Source organism: Triticum dicoccoides, chromosome 2A (assembly GCF_002162155.2).
Source record: "Triticum dicoccoides isolate Atlit2015 ecotype Zavitan chromosome 2A, WEW_v2.0, whole genome shotgun sequence".
NCBI lineage: Eukaryota > Viridiplantae > Streptophyta > Magnoliopsida > Poales > Poaceae > Triticum > Triticum dicoccoides.
This window is the reverse complement of record NC_041382.1, coordinates 17,204,833-17,222,181: the sequence shown is the minus strand read 5'-3', so window position 1 is coordinate 17,222,181 and position 17,349 is coordinate 17,204,833. Positions and strand designations below refer to the sequence as shown.

The following is a 17,349-nucleotide window of genomic DNA, read 5'->3' as shown; positions in this document are numbered from 1 at the left end:
CGCTACCATCCCGGGGCATCCCCGCAGCCGTGGCCGCGCCCACCCCCATCGACGCACAGCCAAGGGCGCGCGCACCAGGCGTGAGACGCAGCCAGGCGCACAGATCCCAGGCTCCAGAGGGCGCCGTCGGATCTCCCCTCTCGACGCGCCAGACTGGCCAGGGATAACGCCCCGCCGCCGCCTTCCTCGGGGCCGGCCCGGGCTTCGCCGACGAGCGCCCTCTGGCGGCGGCGAGACAGGTGGGGGAGGGGGCGGGGACTGTGGCGGCGCTAGGGTTTCTACCCTCGTGTCGCCAGAGCTAGGCGACGTGGGGGTCGGCAAAGATGTTATGACCGGCTTGGTCTATTCTAGAAAGAGGCCCATCGGGCATTAGTATTAGGGGCTTGCCCCACAGGTTATCTTAGGCAAGTTATCTTAGGAAAGTTATCTTAGGCTAAAGTTACAAATACTCATGTAAGACATCGTTTTGAGGCAAGCAATAAAGACTATTATTATCTTTTGTTGCCGGCTCCTAGAGGAGCCGAAAACCCTAGCCGCCGCAGCCAAGCCGCCGCCGCCTTCAACCCTAGTCGCGACGGCGCCCTGCCGCCGGCGCGCCCGTTCTTCGCCGCGTCTACTCCCTCCTTGCCCCTACAACCTATGCAGTCCTACCAATTTGGTATCCAGAGACACCAGGCCGATCATGTCACAATCTCCATCACCGCCGCCGCTACCATCCACCTCCACCCCGCTCTCGCTGCCGCCGGTCACTTCCACCGTGATGGCGGAGATCGCATCCGGCACCACCATCCCCGCCGCGACAGCGCCCATCACCATCACGGCGGACCCGCCTCCGCTCCTCTCGCCCGAGGAGGTGTCGGTCACCCTGCGGGAGCTTGTGCAGGCGGTCCGGGGTATTACCCTCTACCTCGCCAGGAACCAGCCCCCGCCACCGAGCGCCGGCACCACCTCCTACGGGCCGCCGCCGCTACAGTGGCCCGCCCCGGCCTTCCAGGCGCCCTACGGAGGGGCGTCCCAGCCGCCGCTGCTGCTGCCGCACTACTCGGCTGCGGGACAGCCGTGGCCAGCATGGCTGGCCTTCACCGCGCCGCTGGGGGGCCCGACCCAGCAGCTTCTTCCGGCGCCACCGCCGCCCCCCACACCGCAGGCGCCGGTGCAGCAGCTCCACCAGGCGCCGCCGCCATTGACAGTACCACCACCCGCGCCTAGGGCTACGGGTCGGCCCCTGCACCAGGTGCAGTTTCCACCGTCACCATCGCCGATCCCCGCTTGGGCGACCGGCTCGTCTCCGGGCCCGGTCTACTCCACGGCGCCGGAACACCCGACGCCCTCCCTGCGGTTTGATCACCCCTCCAGCTCGGCGAACTACGCCCCGGCGCTTCTGGACCCAGCATACGCGCCGGCGGCGCCTGCGGCCGCCCCCGGGCACGGCGGGCCAACACCCCCTCGCTTCGCCAAACTGGACTTCGCCACCTACGAGGGCACGGAGGACCCCCTCAACTGGCTCAACCAGTGTGAGCAGTTCTTTCGAGGGCAGCGGACGCTCGCTTCGGATCGTACCTGGCTCGCGTCCTATCATATTCGAGGCACAGCGCAGACCTGGTACTACGCCCTCGAGCAGGACGAGGGCAGCATGCCACCTTGGGAGCGCTTCCGGGAGCTCTGTCTCCTCCGTTTTGGGCCTCCTATTCGCGGGAGCCGACTGGCGGCCCTCGGCCGTTTACTGTTCACATCTACGATGCAGGACTACGCCGACCGCTTCCAGGCCCTGGCGTGCCACGTGTCGGGCGTCTCCGCGACCCAGTGCGCCGAGCTCTTTATGGGCGGTCTGCCGGACCATATCCGAGTGGACGTCGAGCTCCGGGATCCCCCCGACCTCCAGACGGCCATGTACTATGCCCGGGCCTTCGAGCAGCAGGCCCAGGCACTGCAGCAGCCACTCGGACGGAGCGGCCGCCAGCCCAGTCGGCCAGCACCGACTTCCTCAGCCCCGGGTCGGCCTCTCCCAGCCGCGACGGCCACACCCCCGGCCGCCACACGGCCCTTCCATCGGCTGTCACCGGCCGAGCAGCAGGAGCATCGCCGTCAAGGTCTCTGCTTCAACTGCGATGAGCCCTACACGCCGACCCATGTCTGCCCCGCCTCTTTTATTTAGAGACGGTCGACTACACCGAGGAGGACGACTCGCCCGATCCGTTACATCTGCCTGCGGCGACCGAGGACGCTGCCGCGGATTCCGCAGCGATGGCGTGCGTCGTCTCCCTTCACGCCCTGGCCGGCATCCGGGGTGAGCGGACCATGCTGCTGCCCATGACGATCCATGGCGAGCGACTGGTGGCCCTGCTGGATACGGGCTCCACACACAACTTTCTGCCCGAGTCGACCATGCGTCGGCTAGCCCTCCCGACGACGGGCGGGGAGCGCCTGCGGATCACAGTGGCGAACGGCGATCGCCTCCGGTGCCATGGGCTAGCCCGCGACGTTCCCATCTCCATCGGCGGCGAACACTTTTCCATCACCTGTGCAGGGATCGATCTGGGCTGCTTCGACTTCATCCTCGGGGTGGACTTTCTCCGGACCCTCGGCCCCATCCTGTGGGATTTCGACGCGCTCACGATGACTTTCTGGCGGTAGGGCCGCCGCATCCGGTGGGAGGGCATTGGGGGCGCCGCGCCTGCCGTGCCACACCTCCAGCTGGCTGCCGCGTCCTCGGAGGCCGAGCACCCCCTGCTGGATTCTCTTCTGCAGCAGCACAACGACCTCTTCGACGATCCACGGGGTCTTCCACCTGCCCGGGTGTACGACCATCACATTCACCTCGTACCAGGCTCCACTCCGGTGGCGGTACGGCCCTACCGCTACCCCCAGCTGCAGAAGGATGAGTTGAAGCGCCAGTGTGCCCTGATGCTCGCCGCAGGCATCATCTGGATCTCCACGTCGCCCTTCACGGCGCCGGTGCTTCTCGTCCGTAAGTCAGACGGCACATCGCGCTTCTGCATCGACTACCGCGCCCTCAACGCACTCACGCTCAAGGACAAGTTCCCTATACCGGTGGTCGACGAGCTCTTGGATGAGCTCCATGGGGCACGCTTCTTCACCAAGCTCGATCTCCGGTCGGGCTATCATCAGGTGCGCATGCATCCGGACGACATCGCCAAGACGGCGTTTCGCACCCACCATGGCCACTTCAAGTTCTTGGTGATGCCTTTCGGCCTCGCCAACGCCCCGGCGATGTTCCAGGCCCTGATGAACGACGTCCTTCGACCCTACTTACGGCGGTTTGTGCTTGTTTTCTTTGATGACATTCTTATCTATAGCGCCACCTGGGCTGAACATCTCCAGCACGTCGCCATCGTCTTCAACGAGCTTCGGGCGCACCACCTCCACCTTAAGCGCTCGAAGTGCTCGTTCGGGACGCCTACCGTCGCCTACCTCGGCCATGTCATCTCGGCCGACGAGGTGGCTATGGACGCCGATAAGGTGGCGGCCGTCTCCGCCTGGCCGACGCCTCACTCGCCGCGGGCTCTCCGCGGGTTCCTCGGACTCGCCGGCTACTACCGGAAATTTATCCGGGAGTTCGGACTCATCGCGGCGCCCCTCACGCGGTTGCTTCGCCGCGATGCCTTCGCCTGGGACGACGAGGCGACAACGGCGTTCGAGGCCCTCAAGGGGGCCCTCACGACAGGCCCCGTCCTCCAGATGCCCGACTTCGACCGCCTGTTCGTGGTGGACTGTGATGCCTCGGGCGCCGGGTTCGGCGCCGTACTTCATCAGGGCGATGGGCCCCTCGCTTTCTTCAGCCGGCCTTTCGCTCCGCGCCATCTTAAGTTGGTAGCTTACGAGCGGGAGCTCATTGGCCTCGTCCAGGCCGTGCGTCATTGGCGGCCATACTTGTGGGGGCGGACCTTCCACATTCGCACGAACCACTACAGCCCGAAGTTCTTGCTGGATCAACGGCTGTCGACAGTTCCGCAGCACCAGTGGATCAGCAAACTCTTCGGCTTCGACTTCTCCGTCGAGTATCGGCCGGGCCGTCTTAACACCGTGGCCGACGCGCTGTCCCGTCGCGATTCCGACCTCGCGCCACCCGCCGATGCGTCCGCCGGGACGGCCTTGTGCATCCGCTCCGGGCCATCGTTCGGTCTCTTCACCGACATTCGACGCGCCACTGCGACGGCAGATGACGCCGCACTTCTTCAGCAGCAGCTCGCGGCCGGCGACTTGGAGGAGCCCTGGCGCTTCTCTGACGGACGGCTCCTCCATGGGCGCCGGATCTTTGTTCCGGGGCATGATGATCTCCGTCACCAGGTTTTGCAGCTCGCCCACTCGGCGGGCCATGAGCGTGTGCAGAAAACCCTCCATCGTCTTCGCGCCGACTTCTACATCCCTGGCAATCGTGCCCTGGTCCGCGACTGGGTTCGATCTTGTCAGACTTGCCAGCGCAACAAGACAGAGACCCTGAGGCCGGCGGGGCTCCTTCAGCCCTTGGAGGTGCCGTCTCAGGTTTGGGCGGATATCTCCTTGGACTTCATCGAGGGCCTTCCCAAGGTGGGGGGCAAGTCGGTCACACGAGGGAGTATCTCATTACCCCGTCGTTGAGCATCGAGGGGAGCGAGGAGAGTGTCGGGACATCTAAATTGTGCACACGCCTCTCTCTTCCTTGTTAGTGGAACAACAAACTCCTCCATCTCCGACATTTCCTGCTCCACCAGCTTTGGTACGAGCATCGCCATTAATATTGCCCCCACCATAAACTCCTCTGGATTTGGGGAAAGGACAGCACACAGGATGTGAATTAGGAACTTGCAGGCTATGAATCAAGCTTTTAATTCTTACTGCGGCATGGAGAATTGTCGAAGCTCCTTCCTCTCATCTTCACTTGATCCTCAAGGCCAAATGCTTCCCTGACTCTTCTATTTGGTTGGCTAGCTCCTCTATTCCAAAATCTGGTGTTTGGTCTTCTATTCTTAAAATTATGCCTAAGCTTAAATGTCATAGTTTTTGTGGACACACCCAATGCAATATATCAGTGTGGAGCACCCCTTGGTGCTCTGCTTTGTCAGATATGTACAATCATTTGATTATTCAACAATCCCAGATTGTTTATCCTCCCATGATTAAAGATTTATGCCTTCCTCAGCAGAAACAGTGGAACCATGCTCTCATTCATCGGCTCTTTGCTCAACCTACTGCTTCTATCATATGAACATTCATATCATTCAAGATAACAGTCCAGACATCCTCTGTTGGGACTTAACTCCTACAACCAAATGCAACACAAATAGCTCCTATAAATTTTGCGTACTTGAACTTTAGATCACTCCCAACCATAGGCCCACACCCCCTCCTCTGCAGGTTTTAAACATTCTTAAGCAGGTTTTGAAACTCAAGAATTTGGCCCCCAGAACCCAAACATTTGCATGGAGACTGCTTAGAAAAGCACTTCCTACTGGTATGCGAGCAGGTAATTACTCAATTCATATTGCTAAGAACTGTTGCAGGTGTGATCTTCTTGAAGATGGACTACATCTATGTTTTTCTATGTCCTTTTGCTAAATCGGCCTGGTTCTCTCACCCTTGGTATTTAAATTCTGAGATTCTTAGTAGCAACTTTTACACTATGCATGATATCGTTCTTCATATTCTTTCTATGGCCGTCCTTATGCTTCTCTGGCTAATCTATTTACATTCCTGTGGAGCATTTGGAAAACAAGAAATGACACTCTTTTTCAAAGAAGGAAGTCTCTTCCTCACAAGGTACACGAGATGAAGCTTGGTATTACTTCAGCAAACGCTACAAGAAGATGATTCTGTACCTCCCTCTCATACTTGGCATACGAGTCATAGACAAGATTCCAGTCCCTGTTCTGCTCAGGGTACTACTATTTCTTCTGATCTAATAATTGCAGGCAACAAATTCTTTTCTGATGCCTTTTGGAAGAACACCAAGATTCCAGGAAGATCTACTCTCTCAGCTATAGGTATTGGAGTCTTTGTTCGGATCTCAAGGGATCAAGGCAGGGTAGAGATTATGATACAAGCTTCCATGGACCTTGCTCCGTCACCATTAATAGCAGAGGCTGGTGCGCTGCCCTTTGCAGCGGTTGTGGCGGCAAAGCTCGAAGTGCAACAGGTCACCTTTCTCACAGATAATCTTTCATTGGCCACGCTTGCTGCACTCAACAACATCAACGCCCCTTCCTCTCGCTGGGACGTGGCAAAATTTAGCGGCCTACCGTTGCAATCTTAACAGAGGGGACCCAAGTATATTCCATATATCCAGGAGTTTGAATGGAATTGCACAGCATTGTGCTCACCAGGTGTTGAACTCTTCGACAGAACTTGTCGTTTTGCATGCTACAGCCAAGCTCATAGGCAATCTTGCGGTCGTTTCATTCCAAAACTTGTTACTCTGGACTGCCCGGGCTTTTGTACTCATGTTGTTCAGGATTCAGGCCTCCAGTTGCAGCTAAAATACTATCAGGTCTCTTATCTTTTAAAACAGCATTTGCAAGAGCAGTGACCTTGCAGGTTGTAATCCGGTGGTGTTCCTCTGTGCTGTACTCTTCAGGTTGTGGTGTACTCTTCAGGTTGTAATCCTTTTGATTGGATCTTCTGCCAGTTATCTTTGCTTAGCTCATAGGTGTATAGGCCATGCCCTGTAATTCAAACTCTTCTTCTTTCTCCCCAGCAGGGTTATGTACTCTCACTCTGTATTCTGCCTAGGAGCTGAAATATATGGCACTGTTGACGCCTTTCTCTGTTAACAAAAAGTAGTTTGGAACCTGCATGTCAAATATAATAATTCCACCACATAACTGAAATCTGACTAGCTAGCTAGATAGTAACAAATAGTTGTGTCCCACTACTCAGTTTTGTCATTAGAAGTTACAACTGCTTAAAAATACCATCAATCCGTGAGATTCTTGCTCAAAAATGCCATTAGATATCTCAAAAATGCCATCGTTCTATTAGATGTTTGCTCAAAAATGCCATTAGACATTGTTATTTTTACGTCAAACCCGTTGACCATGTTCTATGACAAAAATAAGTCTAGACCCGCATGTCAGTTCTCTCTATCTCACAATGATATGTGTGGCCCCACTTGTCAGGAGTAACCAAGCAAATAATTTTACGGGAAAATAAGAACGCTGTTGGGATCAAGTGGGCCCCATACTTTATTGTAGTGAGATAGAGGAAGAACTGGCATGTTGGTTCATAGGTATTTATGTCATTATAACATGACAAAAGAGATTTGAGATCACAATAATGGTGTTTAGTGGCATTTTTGAGCATGTGTCTAATGAAACGATGGCATTTTTGAGCAGTTGAAATTTCTAGTGATAAAACCGAGTAGTGGGACACAACCGGTAGCATAACTGATAAATGGGCAAGTAAAACCATTTCTGCTCTAAATGCCCGTCAATTTATTAGCAAAATTACTAGAATATACTCGGTCTGTCTCAAAATAAGTGATGAGCCGTTTATTTTATTTTGGGACAGAGCGGGTACGAAATATCAGTCCATCGAGACAAGCGAGTATGAACCGAAGGAGATGTATATTTTTGCAGACGTTTCTGCATAAACTACTTGAATATATTTTTAATAAAGGTGATTCCTTTGGGTTCATCGACAAAAATGTACTATTACACATGTGGGAGGTCTCGTCATCCATTTATTTGGTCATAAAAAGTACTTCCCAAGATTGTTTATTTATGTGTGATCACATCCACACATGCATAGATCGAGGACCCATAGTCTTACTGTCTCACTGTACTGCGAGCCCAATGTTGAACGACAATTGGTTGTAGCAGTCGAGGTTATCTCCGTAGCCGATGCCGAAGATGTCACAATAGCGCTTGTAGAACCCGATCCGATCGGCCACCTTGTCGTTCTGCCCCATGCCGCATTCTATCCCGCCGTTGATGACGTTGGTGATGACACCGTACCCGGGTACCCGTCCGGCTGCGCTATCCCTGGCGGTCGGAGCCCACAGCCCCGTGATCACATCATGGCACGACGGCTTGTTGGACTGCGTCGTCATCCAGAACCATATCGCCGTCTTGAACGCCACTATCGGGTCTGTGGCCACCAGGTCCGGATTGTTCAGCAGGTCCACCCCGATTGCGCGGCCCGCCGGTCCGTAGTTGTAGTTGCTGAACCAATCCAGCATGAAACAAACATGCCATCAATAAATACGACATTTTTCATATTTTTTTTACCAAAATCCAAACAATGACATATGAAAATATGCTTTATCATTGATCTAATTACGCCGATGATACTATCACGGATGTTGGTAATTTTTTATGTTTATTAGGTTAAAACTCAGAAACTTTGAGTTAGTACATGAAGAAGAGAGTTTTGTGGGTGCTTACTGGGTGAGCTGGATGGGGCCGCGGCCATAGTACTGCTTGCCGGGTGCGCACGGCCAGTCGGCGCTCTGGTCGCAGTAGCTCGGCGGCGAGCCCTGCTCCTGCTTGAAGCAGTAGCCCCACGAGAAGGGGCCGTCGGGCGCGGTGGGCCACCCGCCGGTGGTCTCGTGCGAGGTCTGGCCGAAGAAGGCCGCCACCTCCCGCTTCCGCGTGTCCAGGTCTCCGGTGGTGCCGAAGGCCGGGAAGGCGCCGGCGGCGGCCAGGAAGGCGTCGTACGTGTAGAACCCGCGGGCCAGGCACGCCGCGTCGTTGCGATGGAGCAGGAACCGCTCGAAGAGGTCCCCGGACACGATGGACGCCACCCCGCCGCCGCAGCCGCTGCACTGGCTCTGGCAGCCGGCGCCGCAGTATTCGGAGGTGCTGCCGCAGAACCCGAACTGGCTGCAGCACAGGCAGTCAGCGCACGTCGCGCCGCCGGCTTGCGACCCGCACTGCTGGGCCGTGGCCGGCGTGACCGCGGCTGCCGCCGCCAGGACGGCGGCCAGGATGGCCGTCGCACGCGGCGCTCTCACCGTGGACATGGTTGCTTTGCTGGCTACCGCGGATGAATGAGCCGAGGCACCGAGTGCCGCCATTTTATGGAACAATTTAATCCTGCACTAGCCTTGTCTCTTGAGTCTTGGCCATTGAATTCTGGAGCACGGCGGCTGGCCGGAAGAAGCTTCGCCTATCATGCATCCTCTTCATTATTGCACATGCGCAGAAATTTCCATGCACGCCTCTTGAGAAGAATTTTCGTCCCTTATCCTCTTCATCACCGCACTGCACTGCACATGACCATGTCCACCCTCATAACTTGTTGAAATGGACCACGTATTGATCCATCAGCCACGCTTGGTTCATAAATTAGTTAATGCTTGATGAAGACGCGGACGGGGTTGGTGTAGCTACAAAGACAAGACAACAAGATTATCCTGTTACTAGAAAACAGTACTTATTCTGCAACTATATATAATAAATATGTGCCGTGTTTAATTTGGAACTTAAATTGTGCAAGCATTCTTGGGGCTTTGCTGGTTCCCGGTCTGTGATTGTGATCGGATGATGACGGTACTGCGGTGTTATTTCTCTCTTTTGAGTCATTTGTGAAGCAACACTAGAATACACAGGCATTAGGTGGAGCGGCTTCGTCTTACATGAAGCTTCGGTGAAGATGTCAAGTCATGCCTGACCGATAGGTACTATGCTGTGTCATGTCGTTTTGGATCCCGGGTGAACCTTTTTCTCGAGGGGCACAGGAATTTGCGGTTACCATGGTAACCATAAAATATCGAAAAAAAGTCGATATAGATACGTGTCTAACTCTTGTATATCACAGCATTTTCCAACTTTTGCATCCTCAGAAAGAAATAAAAAAAGAATGAGGGCAAGAGTCGAACCCGCGGCTCGTTGTTGAGGATAGGATGACCCAGCCACCAGTTCTATTGTTGCAAAAGAGATTGACCCTATTTAACTATAACTGTGAGCGTTTGATTTCAAAATATTTGAGATTTTTTGCTCGATATGAGCGTTTCTCAAGGGGGAGTGGTAATCGTGCGAGATCTCGGAATTTCGTTCGGTACCCAAAATGCTGGTCATGTTTGGTCGGCAGATACTGAAGGAAATATGCCCTAGAGACAATAATAAAGTTGTAATTTATATTTCCTTATATCATGATAAATGTTTATTATTCATGCTAGAATTGTATTAACCGGAAACTTAGTACATGTGTGAATACATAGACAAACAGAGTGTCACTAATATGCCTCTACCTGACTAGCTTGTTGATTAAAGATAGTTAAGTTTCCTAGCCATGGACAAAGAGTTGTCATTTGATAAACGAGATCACATCATTAAAAAATGATGTGATTGACTTGATCCATCCGCTAGCTTAGCACTTTGATCGTTTAGTTTACTGCTATTGCTTTCTCCATAACTTATACATGTTCTTATGACTAGAGATTATGCAACTCCCGAATACAGGAGGAACACTTAGTGTGCTATCAAACGTCACAACGTAACTGGTTGACTATAAAGATGCTCTACAGGTGTCTTCAATGGTGTTTGTTGAGTTGACATAGATCGAGATTAAGATTTGTCACTCCGTGTATCGGAGAGTTATCTCTGGGCCCTCTTGGTAATGCACATCACTATAAGCCTTGAAAGCAATATGACTAATGAGTTAGTTACGAGATGTTGCATTACATAACGAGTAAAGAGACTTGCCAGTAACGAGATTGAACTAGGTATTGAGATACCGAGGATCGAATCTCGGGCAAGTAACATACCATGACAAAGGAAACAACGTATGTTGTTATGCGGTTTGACCGATAAAGATCTTCGTAGAATATGTAGGAACCAATATGAACATCTAGGTTCCGCTATTGATTATTGACCAAAAATGAGTCTCGGTCATGTCTACATAGTTCTCGAACCCGTAGGGTCCACACGCTCAACGTTTGGTGACGACCGGTATTATGAGTTTATGTGTTTTGATACACCGAAGGTAGTTCAGAGTCCCGAATATGATCACGGACATAACGAGGAGTCTCGAAATGGTCGAGACATAAAGATCGATGTATTGAAAGCATATGTTTGGACATCGGAATGGTTCCGAATGAGGTCGGGCATATACCGGAGTACCGGGAGGTTACCGGAACCCCCTGGAAAGTATATGAGCCTTATTGGACCATAGTGAGAGAGAGGAGAAGGGAGCCTAGGAGGCCCCCCCTCCCAAGCCCAATCTGAATTGGGTGGGGGGCCGGCCCTAGGGCTGCAAGAAAAGCTCGCGGCTCGTGAGCCGCTCGAGATCGACTCGAGATCGACTCAAAAAGAAACGAGCTGAGTTTGAACATTTTATGTAGCTCGACCGAGAAACGAGCCGATCTTGAGTCAATGTTGGCTCGCTCGATTTTAGCTCGATAGCTCAACAAAATATCATTATGTTAAATGATCATGTCATGTATTAAATGGAAATAAGATAATTTATTACCATATATGTTGTCCATAATTTTTCTCCATTTTATTTACAATAAACATGAAAACTTAATTAAGTGCAGAGAAGATTTAGGCCTAATTATTGCACGTGGTCGACTATGTGTTAAATATCCTATATTATTGGCAAAGGTTCCCAGCATATTCACCTTAGTTTTTTCGTTGTTCATCCATAGATTTATATTTTTTACCATCTCATTTAGCTGGAAACTAGCTCGAGATCGACTCGAGATCGTTAATACGAGTCATGTTCTACAGCTCGATCATGAGCTTCGTTTAGTTTGAGCTCGCTCGAATTTTCATATGAGTTGAGCTGAGCCAACTCTAACTCGCTCGAGCTCGACTCGTTTGCAGCCCTAGCCAGCCCCCTTTCCTTCCCTCTCTCTCCCTTCCTTCCTCTCCTAATCCAACTAGGGAGGAGGGAGGGGGGGGGGGAATCATACTCCTGGTAGGAGTAGGACTCCCCTTGCGCGCACCATAGAGGGGCCGGCCCTTCCCCCCTTCCATTCCTTTATATATGGGGGAGGGGGGCACCCCATAGACACACAAGTTGATTGTTTAGCCGTGTGCGGTGCCCCCTCCACAGATTTTCACCTCGGTTATATCGTTGCAGTGCTTAGGCGAAGCACTGCGCCGGTAGCTTCATCATCACTGTCATCACGCCGTCGTGTTGACGAAACTCTCCCTCGACAGTCAGCTGGATCTAGAGTTCGCGAGACATCACCGAGATGAACGTGTGCAGATGCGGAGATGTCGTACCTTGGGTGCTAGGATCGGTCGGATCGTGAAGATGTAGACTACATCAACCACGTTGTCATAACGCTTCCGCTTACGGTCTACGAGGGTACGTGGACAACACTCTTCCCCTCTCGTTGCTATGCATCACCTAGATAGATCTTGCGTGTGCGTAGGTTTTTTTTTGAAATTACTGCGTACCCCAACAGGTACTACACATGACAAATCTTCCAGAGTCTTCGCGTCTGGATGGACGAGCGCAGGCCGGTGGTGTTGTTGGACGTCGGTGGTGGCGTCAACAGATGGCCAGACTGGCAAGGATGATGCGGATCTCTCTCGTGAAGACGGGTCAGCGGTCCGATGATGATGGCGACTTCTAAAACGTGTGCATGGGATGTACGCTTTAGGTCTGCTGCATCGGCTGTTGGTTCCGATACGTTATGTGGATGGATCGCCGCCGCCGCCGATTTTAGATATGAGGAGTGAGAGCACTCCGTATTTATCGAGTTTGTAGGTGTGAGTGGTTGCTTCGGATGACTTGATGTATGTTCTTGTTAGACATTTATTGAATAATTAATAAAAATGGTTGTATGCATCGATTGATGTAGAGGCCGGGAGATTTAGGCCCTGTTTAGTTCGGCTGTGGATTTCTAAAAGCATGTGTGAAAAATCTGATGTGAAAAAACAGTTGTGAAAAATCTGATGTGAAAAAGATGTAGGTCATTTGGCAAACCAGCTGACGCAACTTTTTCAAATTTTGGCCCGCAGCGGAATCAGATTTTAGAAAACACGTCCTGGGCTGCTTTCGCTTTTGGTTCATATTTTAGCAATGGATTTCTGAAATCGGATTCTGCTGGATTCACCATTTGGTTCAGATTCTGCTGCGCGGCAGCGAAATCCGTTGATAAAAGCTGAACCAAACAGAGCCTTAACATTCTTTTATAAAGAAAGTGCAATATTTGATGGAACCTCTCTATGCAACTTACACAGACCCATAGCATGCATATTGGCAAAATTATGCCGGCTGCTGCGGTGGCTGTGGCAAACCATAGCCTAGCCCATCCAGCCCAACTCCTTTCTAGAACAATCCAGCCCAACTCCTGGAATGATAATATTCCCTCAATCAAAAGAAAAAACATACACGATGCGGCTTTCGTCAAGCTCGGTTTCTCGTCTCCCCCATTCCTCTCTCCGGTCTCCAGCCAAAGAAGCCCTCCCGATCTGAACTCCGGCCACCACCTGCAGCGCGAGGGAGCTCCGGACGCCTCCCCGCACCATCCTCCTTGCTTCGCTTCCCCGCTGCAGGCGGCAGAGTCATCCCGCCGCACCGGCCGGCCGCGACGCAGCCGGTGCCCTCATCCGCTTCGGGAGCCCGGGAACTTCGCCGTCCTCCCCCCACGCCGGAGAGAGACTCGTGCGGCCGCGAAAGGCTGAAGGGGGCTCGCGGTGGAGCGGGAGCAGACGCCGGCCGGCCGGCTGCTACGGGCAAGGTCAGTGCCACTGAAACTTTTTTCAGCCCCGCATCGCCAGTTCAGTCGGTTTCCCACCGTCCACTGTCTCTATATTGAGATTCACATAGAGGCTAGATCTACTGATTTAGACAAAAGAAAATCACATTCAACTTAAGGTGTTCCCTAGTGAACTGAATTTCTGAATTTCTGGGAACATCAATAGAAAAATGACTGTGCACTCTAATTTGGTAGAGAAAGATCCTAATTTGTTTAGTAAAGAACAACTCTATTCTGCCATTTTTCTTCAGATCCTATAGTGACTATTCAACAGAGGTTGGCCCGTAGGCACATGCCAGGGACTAAACTTATCCACCTATCCCCTCATTCCGAATTTAGTATATTGTCAAGCTAGCTACCAAATCATGAGCTGGTCAGCGAGATGCAATGACTCATGTCGGAAATTAGATTTAGAGGCACGAAACAGGCCGTCACGTCTGTGCAAGCATGAAGCGCGCCACGCATACGATTTTCATGCTACATACCACCCCTCACTCTCCAGAGCTCATCAAACTGATCAATCAATTGCAATTCCATCAGTTCCATCATAGCACTACAGTCTACATTTTTTTTTGTAGAACAGCACTGCAACATCACCCATACCTGCTTGTCAATCAAGTGACATGGAGGCCGAAAACAGCAAGGTGGCTGCTCTGGTCGAGAAGATCACCAGTCTCCACGCTGCCATCTCCAAGCTCCCGTCGCTAAGCCCGTCCCCTCAAGTCGACGCGCTCTTCACCGAGCTGGTCGCGGCGTGCGTCCCATCTAGCCCGGTGGACGTGACCAAGCTCGGCCCGGAGGCGCAGGAGATGCGGCAGGACCTCATCCGCCTCTGCTCGGCCGCCGAGGGGCTGCTCGAGGCGCACTACTCCGACATGCTCACCGCCTTGGACAACCCGCTCGACCACCTCGGCCGCTTCCCTTACTTCGACAACTACATCAACCTGAGCAAGCTCGAGCACGACCTTCTGGCCGGTCACGTGGCAGCCCCGGCCCGCGTGGCGTTCATCGGGTCGGGACCGCTGCCATTCAGCTCGCTCTTCCTCGCGACGTACCACCTGCCGGACACCCGGTTCGACAACTACGACCGGTGCAGCGTGGCCAATGGCCGGGCGATGAAGCTGGTTCGCGCGGCGGATGAGGACGTGCGCTCTCGCATGGTGTTCCACACAGCCGAAGTCGCGGACCTCACGTCTGAGCTCGGTGCGTATGATGTGGTCTTCCTGGCGGCGCTCGTGGGAATGACGTCTGAGGAGAAGGCCGATGCCGTAGCGCACTTGGGGAAGCACATGGCAGATGGGGCGGTGCTCGTCGCGCGAAGTGCGCACGGGGCACGAGCGTTCCTGTATCCTGTAGTGGAGCTGGATGATATCGGGCGCGGCGGGTTCCAAGTGCTGGCCGTGCACCACCCTGCAGGCGATGAGGTGTTCAACTCATTCATTGTTGCACGGAAGGTGAAGATTTCACAAGAAATGAGTGCTTAAATTAAGAAAAGGGGGAGCCTGGCTGCCTGTTATAATTGTGTCTCACATTGATAATAACTGGATGATACCCCGCACATTGATGCGGGTATTGGTTGCAATAAAATATGTTTCAATGATGTTTGATTGTAACATGAGTATTTGGCTTAATAATATCAGTATCAAAACTGAACATACAAATGGTTTATTGTATTTGCTTGTTGTATAGTTTTGTAAAATATTTATTGGACACAAGTAGCATAGAAGAATCGAAATTTTCACATGCATGTTTGCATGTTGAGAGAAATAGATTAGTGGGGATCGCCTATTTAATTATTTAGGATTTACTGCTCCAACCTCGTTCATTATATGAGATTGACATGTTATTAGGAGTTTGAAAACCAGTTCAACACCAGGGCTGGATGATTTTCTTGTTGCTTTTTTAAGAAAGGTTGGGGGTTAGTTAAGCATCAGATTGAGGAGATGTTGGTTGGGAGTAGTTGTTTTACTAAAGTTGGGGTTAATTAAGCATCAGATTAAAGAGATGTTGCTCGGGGATGTATGTTGGGAGTAGTTGTTTTACTAAAGTTAACTATGGAGTTTTGAGCATGACCGATTAGGTCAAGGGGGCTATTAATATTATGCACCCTCTGTTTCTAAATGCAAGATGTTTTTGCAGTTCATTTTGAACTGCCAAAACGTCTTACATTTAGAAACAGAGGTAGTAGAATTTAGAAGGGCCCTAGTCTCTAACTACTTCAGGGGGGCTACAAAAGACACTTGTGTATGTTGTTTTGCTTAAAAAGATGTTGTGTCGTCACACTAAAGATTTGCCACCTTATGTACCTAAGCTTTTGCTTTGTTTATTTGCAGGTGATTTGTCGTGGTTTGGTGATCTTTTTGCAATATTTGGTGAAAATGAAGAGCAGAATCTGAGCTGAAAGAAGCATGTCCGGCATTACGCAGAGGATGGATGGGCACACGGTTGCTTCCCCTCGAGCCGCGTGGAGTCTCATGTGGCTCTCCCGCGTCTCGAGCACGGCCATGATGATCAAGACGGAGAGCGTCGCCTCTTGGTACCGGGGGCTGCTCTCTCTTGTAGTGGCCGGATTCGAGTAGGAAGCGATCCCTGCAGGTGATTCCTCGGACTGAAGTTTCTTCATCGAGCCATTGGACGAAGGCAAGCAAGACGGCTCTGAGTTTCTCTACGGGCCTGCCAATCATGCTGCCGCGTCAGCGCGTCTTGCTTTGTGTCAGCCCATCAATGTTTGAGCAAGAAACATGCTAGGAAAGATTGTGTGGTGAGAAGGAATGGTGGAATCCGAATCAGAGGGAAGCATGTTACGCGGCACGACAGAGATAGATTGATTGATGGTTGCTTCATCTCGAGCCGCGCAAATCCCTTCTAGCACGGCCGAGATGATGGAAACGGAGCAGGGTAGTTGCTTGGGTTAGCAGTATTCGGCTGTTTGTTTCCTTGGTACTGAAATGCTGTCAAGCATCTAGCTTAGCTTTTGTGCTTGTGTACTTGTATCGATCGATGCAACCAGTCCCTAACATGTGTGTAAACCAGGGTTTTGGTTACCGCTTGAAATTTCGAGATTTACCATGGTTATTGCATATTTCAGTCCCCCTGGATAAATGGGCAATTTTTTTGAATTTTTTTTAATTCAAACGCTCATGTGTAGTAAAGTGTGGCAGCACCTCACAGCATGCGCGTAGACAACGTTTCACTGAGCTCGTAGCTCTTTTATGATAAATATAAATTGAAGTAATATCTATATCTATTTTGAAAGAATTTGAATTCAAAATTCAATTGTAAATTTTGTTAGAAATTTGTTCAAAATTTTCTTGAAATTTCATGGTAACCACGTTTACCGGCCCCCCCTCGGTAAAAATGCCCCATTCAGTAACCAAAACCTTGGTGTAAACACATGGGAACACTTTCCGAGGTACTCCCTCCGTTCTAAATTACTTGTCGCAGATATGAATGTATCTAGATGCATTTTAGTTCTAGATACATCCATTTTTGCGATGAGTAATTTGGAACAGAGGAAGTACAATACAAGGTAACCTGGTCCTTTTGTAAGTGTATATTATTATTTATTTGGAGAAAATTGCACAGTACATGTATAGGCAATCGGTTCAACTTTTGTTTGAGGCAGTCAGTTCAACTGACCTGGTCGAATTGTTTTTTTTTTTTGAGACAAATGGGTTTCAATTGTCTGTCTCTAAGAC

At 51.5% G+C, this 17,349-nt stretch overlaps 2 protein-coding genes across 4 annotated transcripts; one reads left to right on the top strand and one right to left on the bottom strand.

Moving 5' to 3' along the window:
• Positions 1 to 7,584: 7,584 nt before the first annotated feature.
• LOC119352812 (basic endochitinase A-like) lies at positions 7,585 to 9,085 on the bottom strand. The gene is made up of 2 exons (XM_037619396.1): positions 8,379 to 9,085; positions 7,585 to 8,156 (listed from the first exon to the last, which is right to left on the bottom strand). The coding sequence occupies exons 1-2, from the start codon at positions 9,008 to 9,010 to the stop codon at positions 7,769 to 7,771; spliced, it is 1,020 nt and encodes a 339-aa protein (XP_037475293.1). The 5' UTR covers positions 9,011 to 9,085; the 3' UTR covers positions 7,585 to 7,768.
• A 4,184-nt stretch (positions 9,086 to 13,269) lies between these two features.
• Positions 13,270 to 16,731, top strand: LOC119352811 (nicotianamine synthase-like 5 protein). 3 transcript variants are annotated; one of them, XM_037619394.1, is made up of 3 exons: positions 13,270 to 13,633; positions 14,235 to 15,105; positions 15,985 to 16,731. In XM_037619394.1, exons 2-3 carry the CDS (start codon positions 14,275 to 14,277, stop codon positions 16,045 to 16,047), a joined length of 894 nt encoding a protein of 297 aa, XP_037475291.1. In that variant the 5' UTR covers positions 13,270 to 13,633; positions 14,235 to 14,274; the 3' UTR covers positions 16,048 to 16,731. The 3 variants fall into 3 exon arrangements, with proteins under 3 accessions (XP_037475291.1, XP_037475290.1, XP_037475292.1); XM_037619393.1 differs by having other exon boundaries at positions 14,230 to 15,105; XM_037619395.1 differs by lacking the exon at positions 15,985 to 16,731 and having other exon boundaries at positions 14,230 to 15,441.
• Positions 16,732 to 17,349: the final 618 nt, after the last annotated feature.

Excerpts from the sequence above, each read along its gene's own strand:
- LOC119352812 (XM_037619396.1), bottom strand. The coding sequence starts at position 9,010 with ATGGCGGCACTCGGTGCCTCGGCTCATTCATCCGCGGTAGCCAGCAAA. Across the intron at positions 8,157-8,378 it reads GGCCCCATCCAGCTCACCCA|CAACTACAACTACGGACCGG; the intron begins GTAAGCACCCAC and ends GGATTGGTTCAG.
- LOC119352811 (XM_037619394.1), top strand. The coding sequence starts at position 14,275 with ATGGAGGCCGAAAACAGCAAGGTGGCTGCTCTGGTCGAGAAGATCACC. Across the intron at positions 15,106-15,984 it reads CATTCATTGTTGCACGGAAG|GTGATTTGTCGTGGTTTGGT; the intron begins GTGAAGATTTCA and ends GTTTATTTGCAG.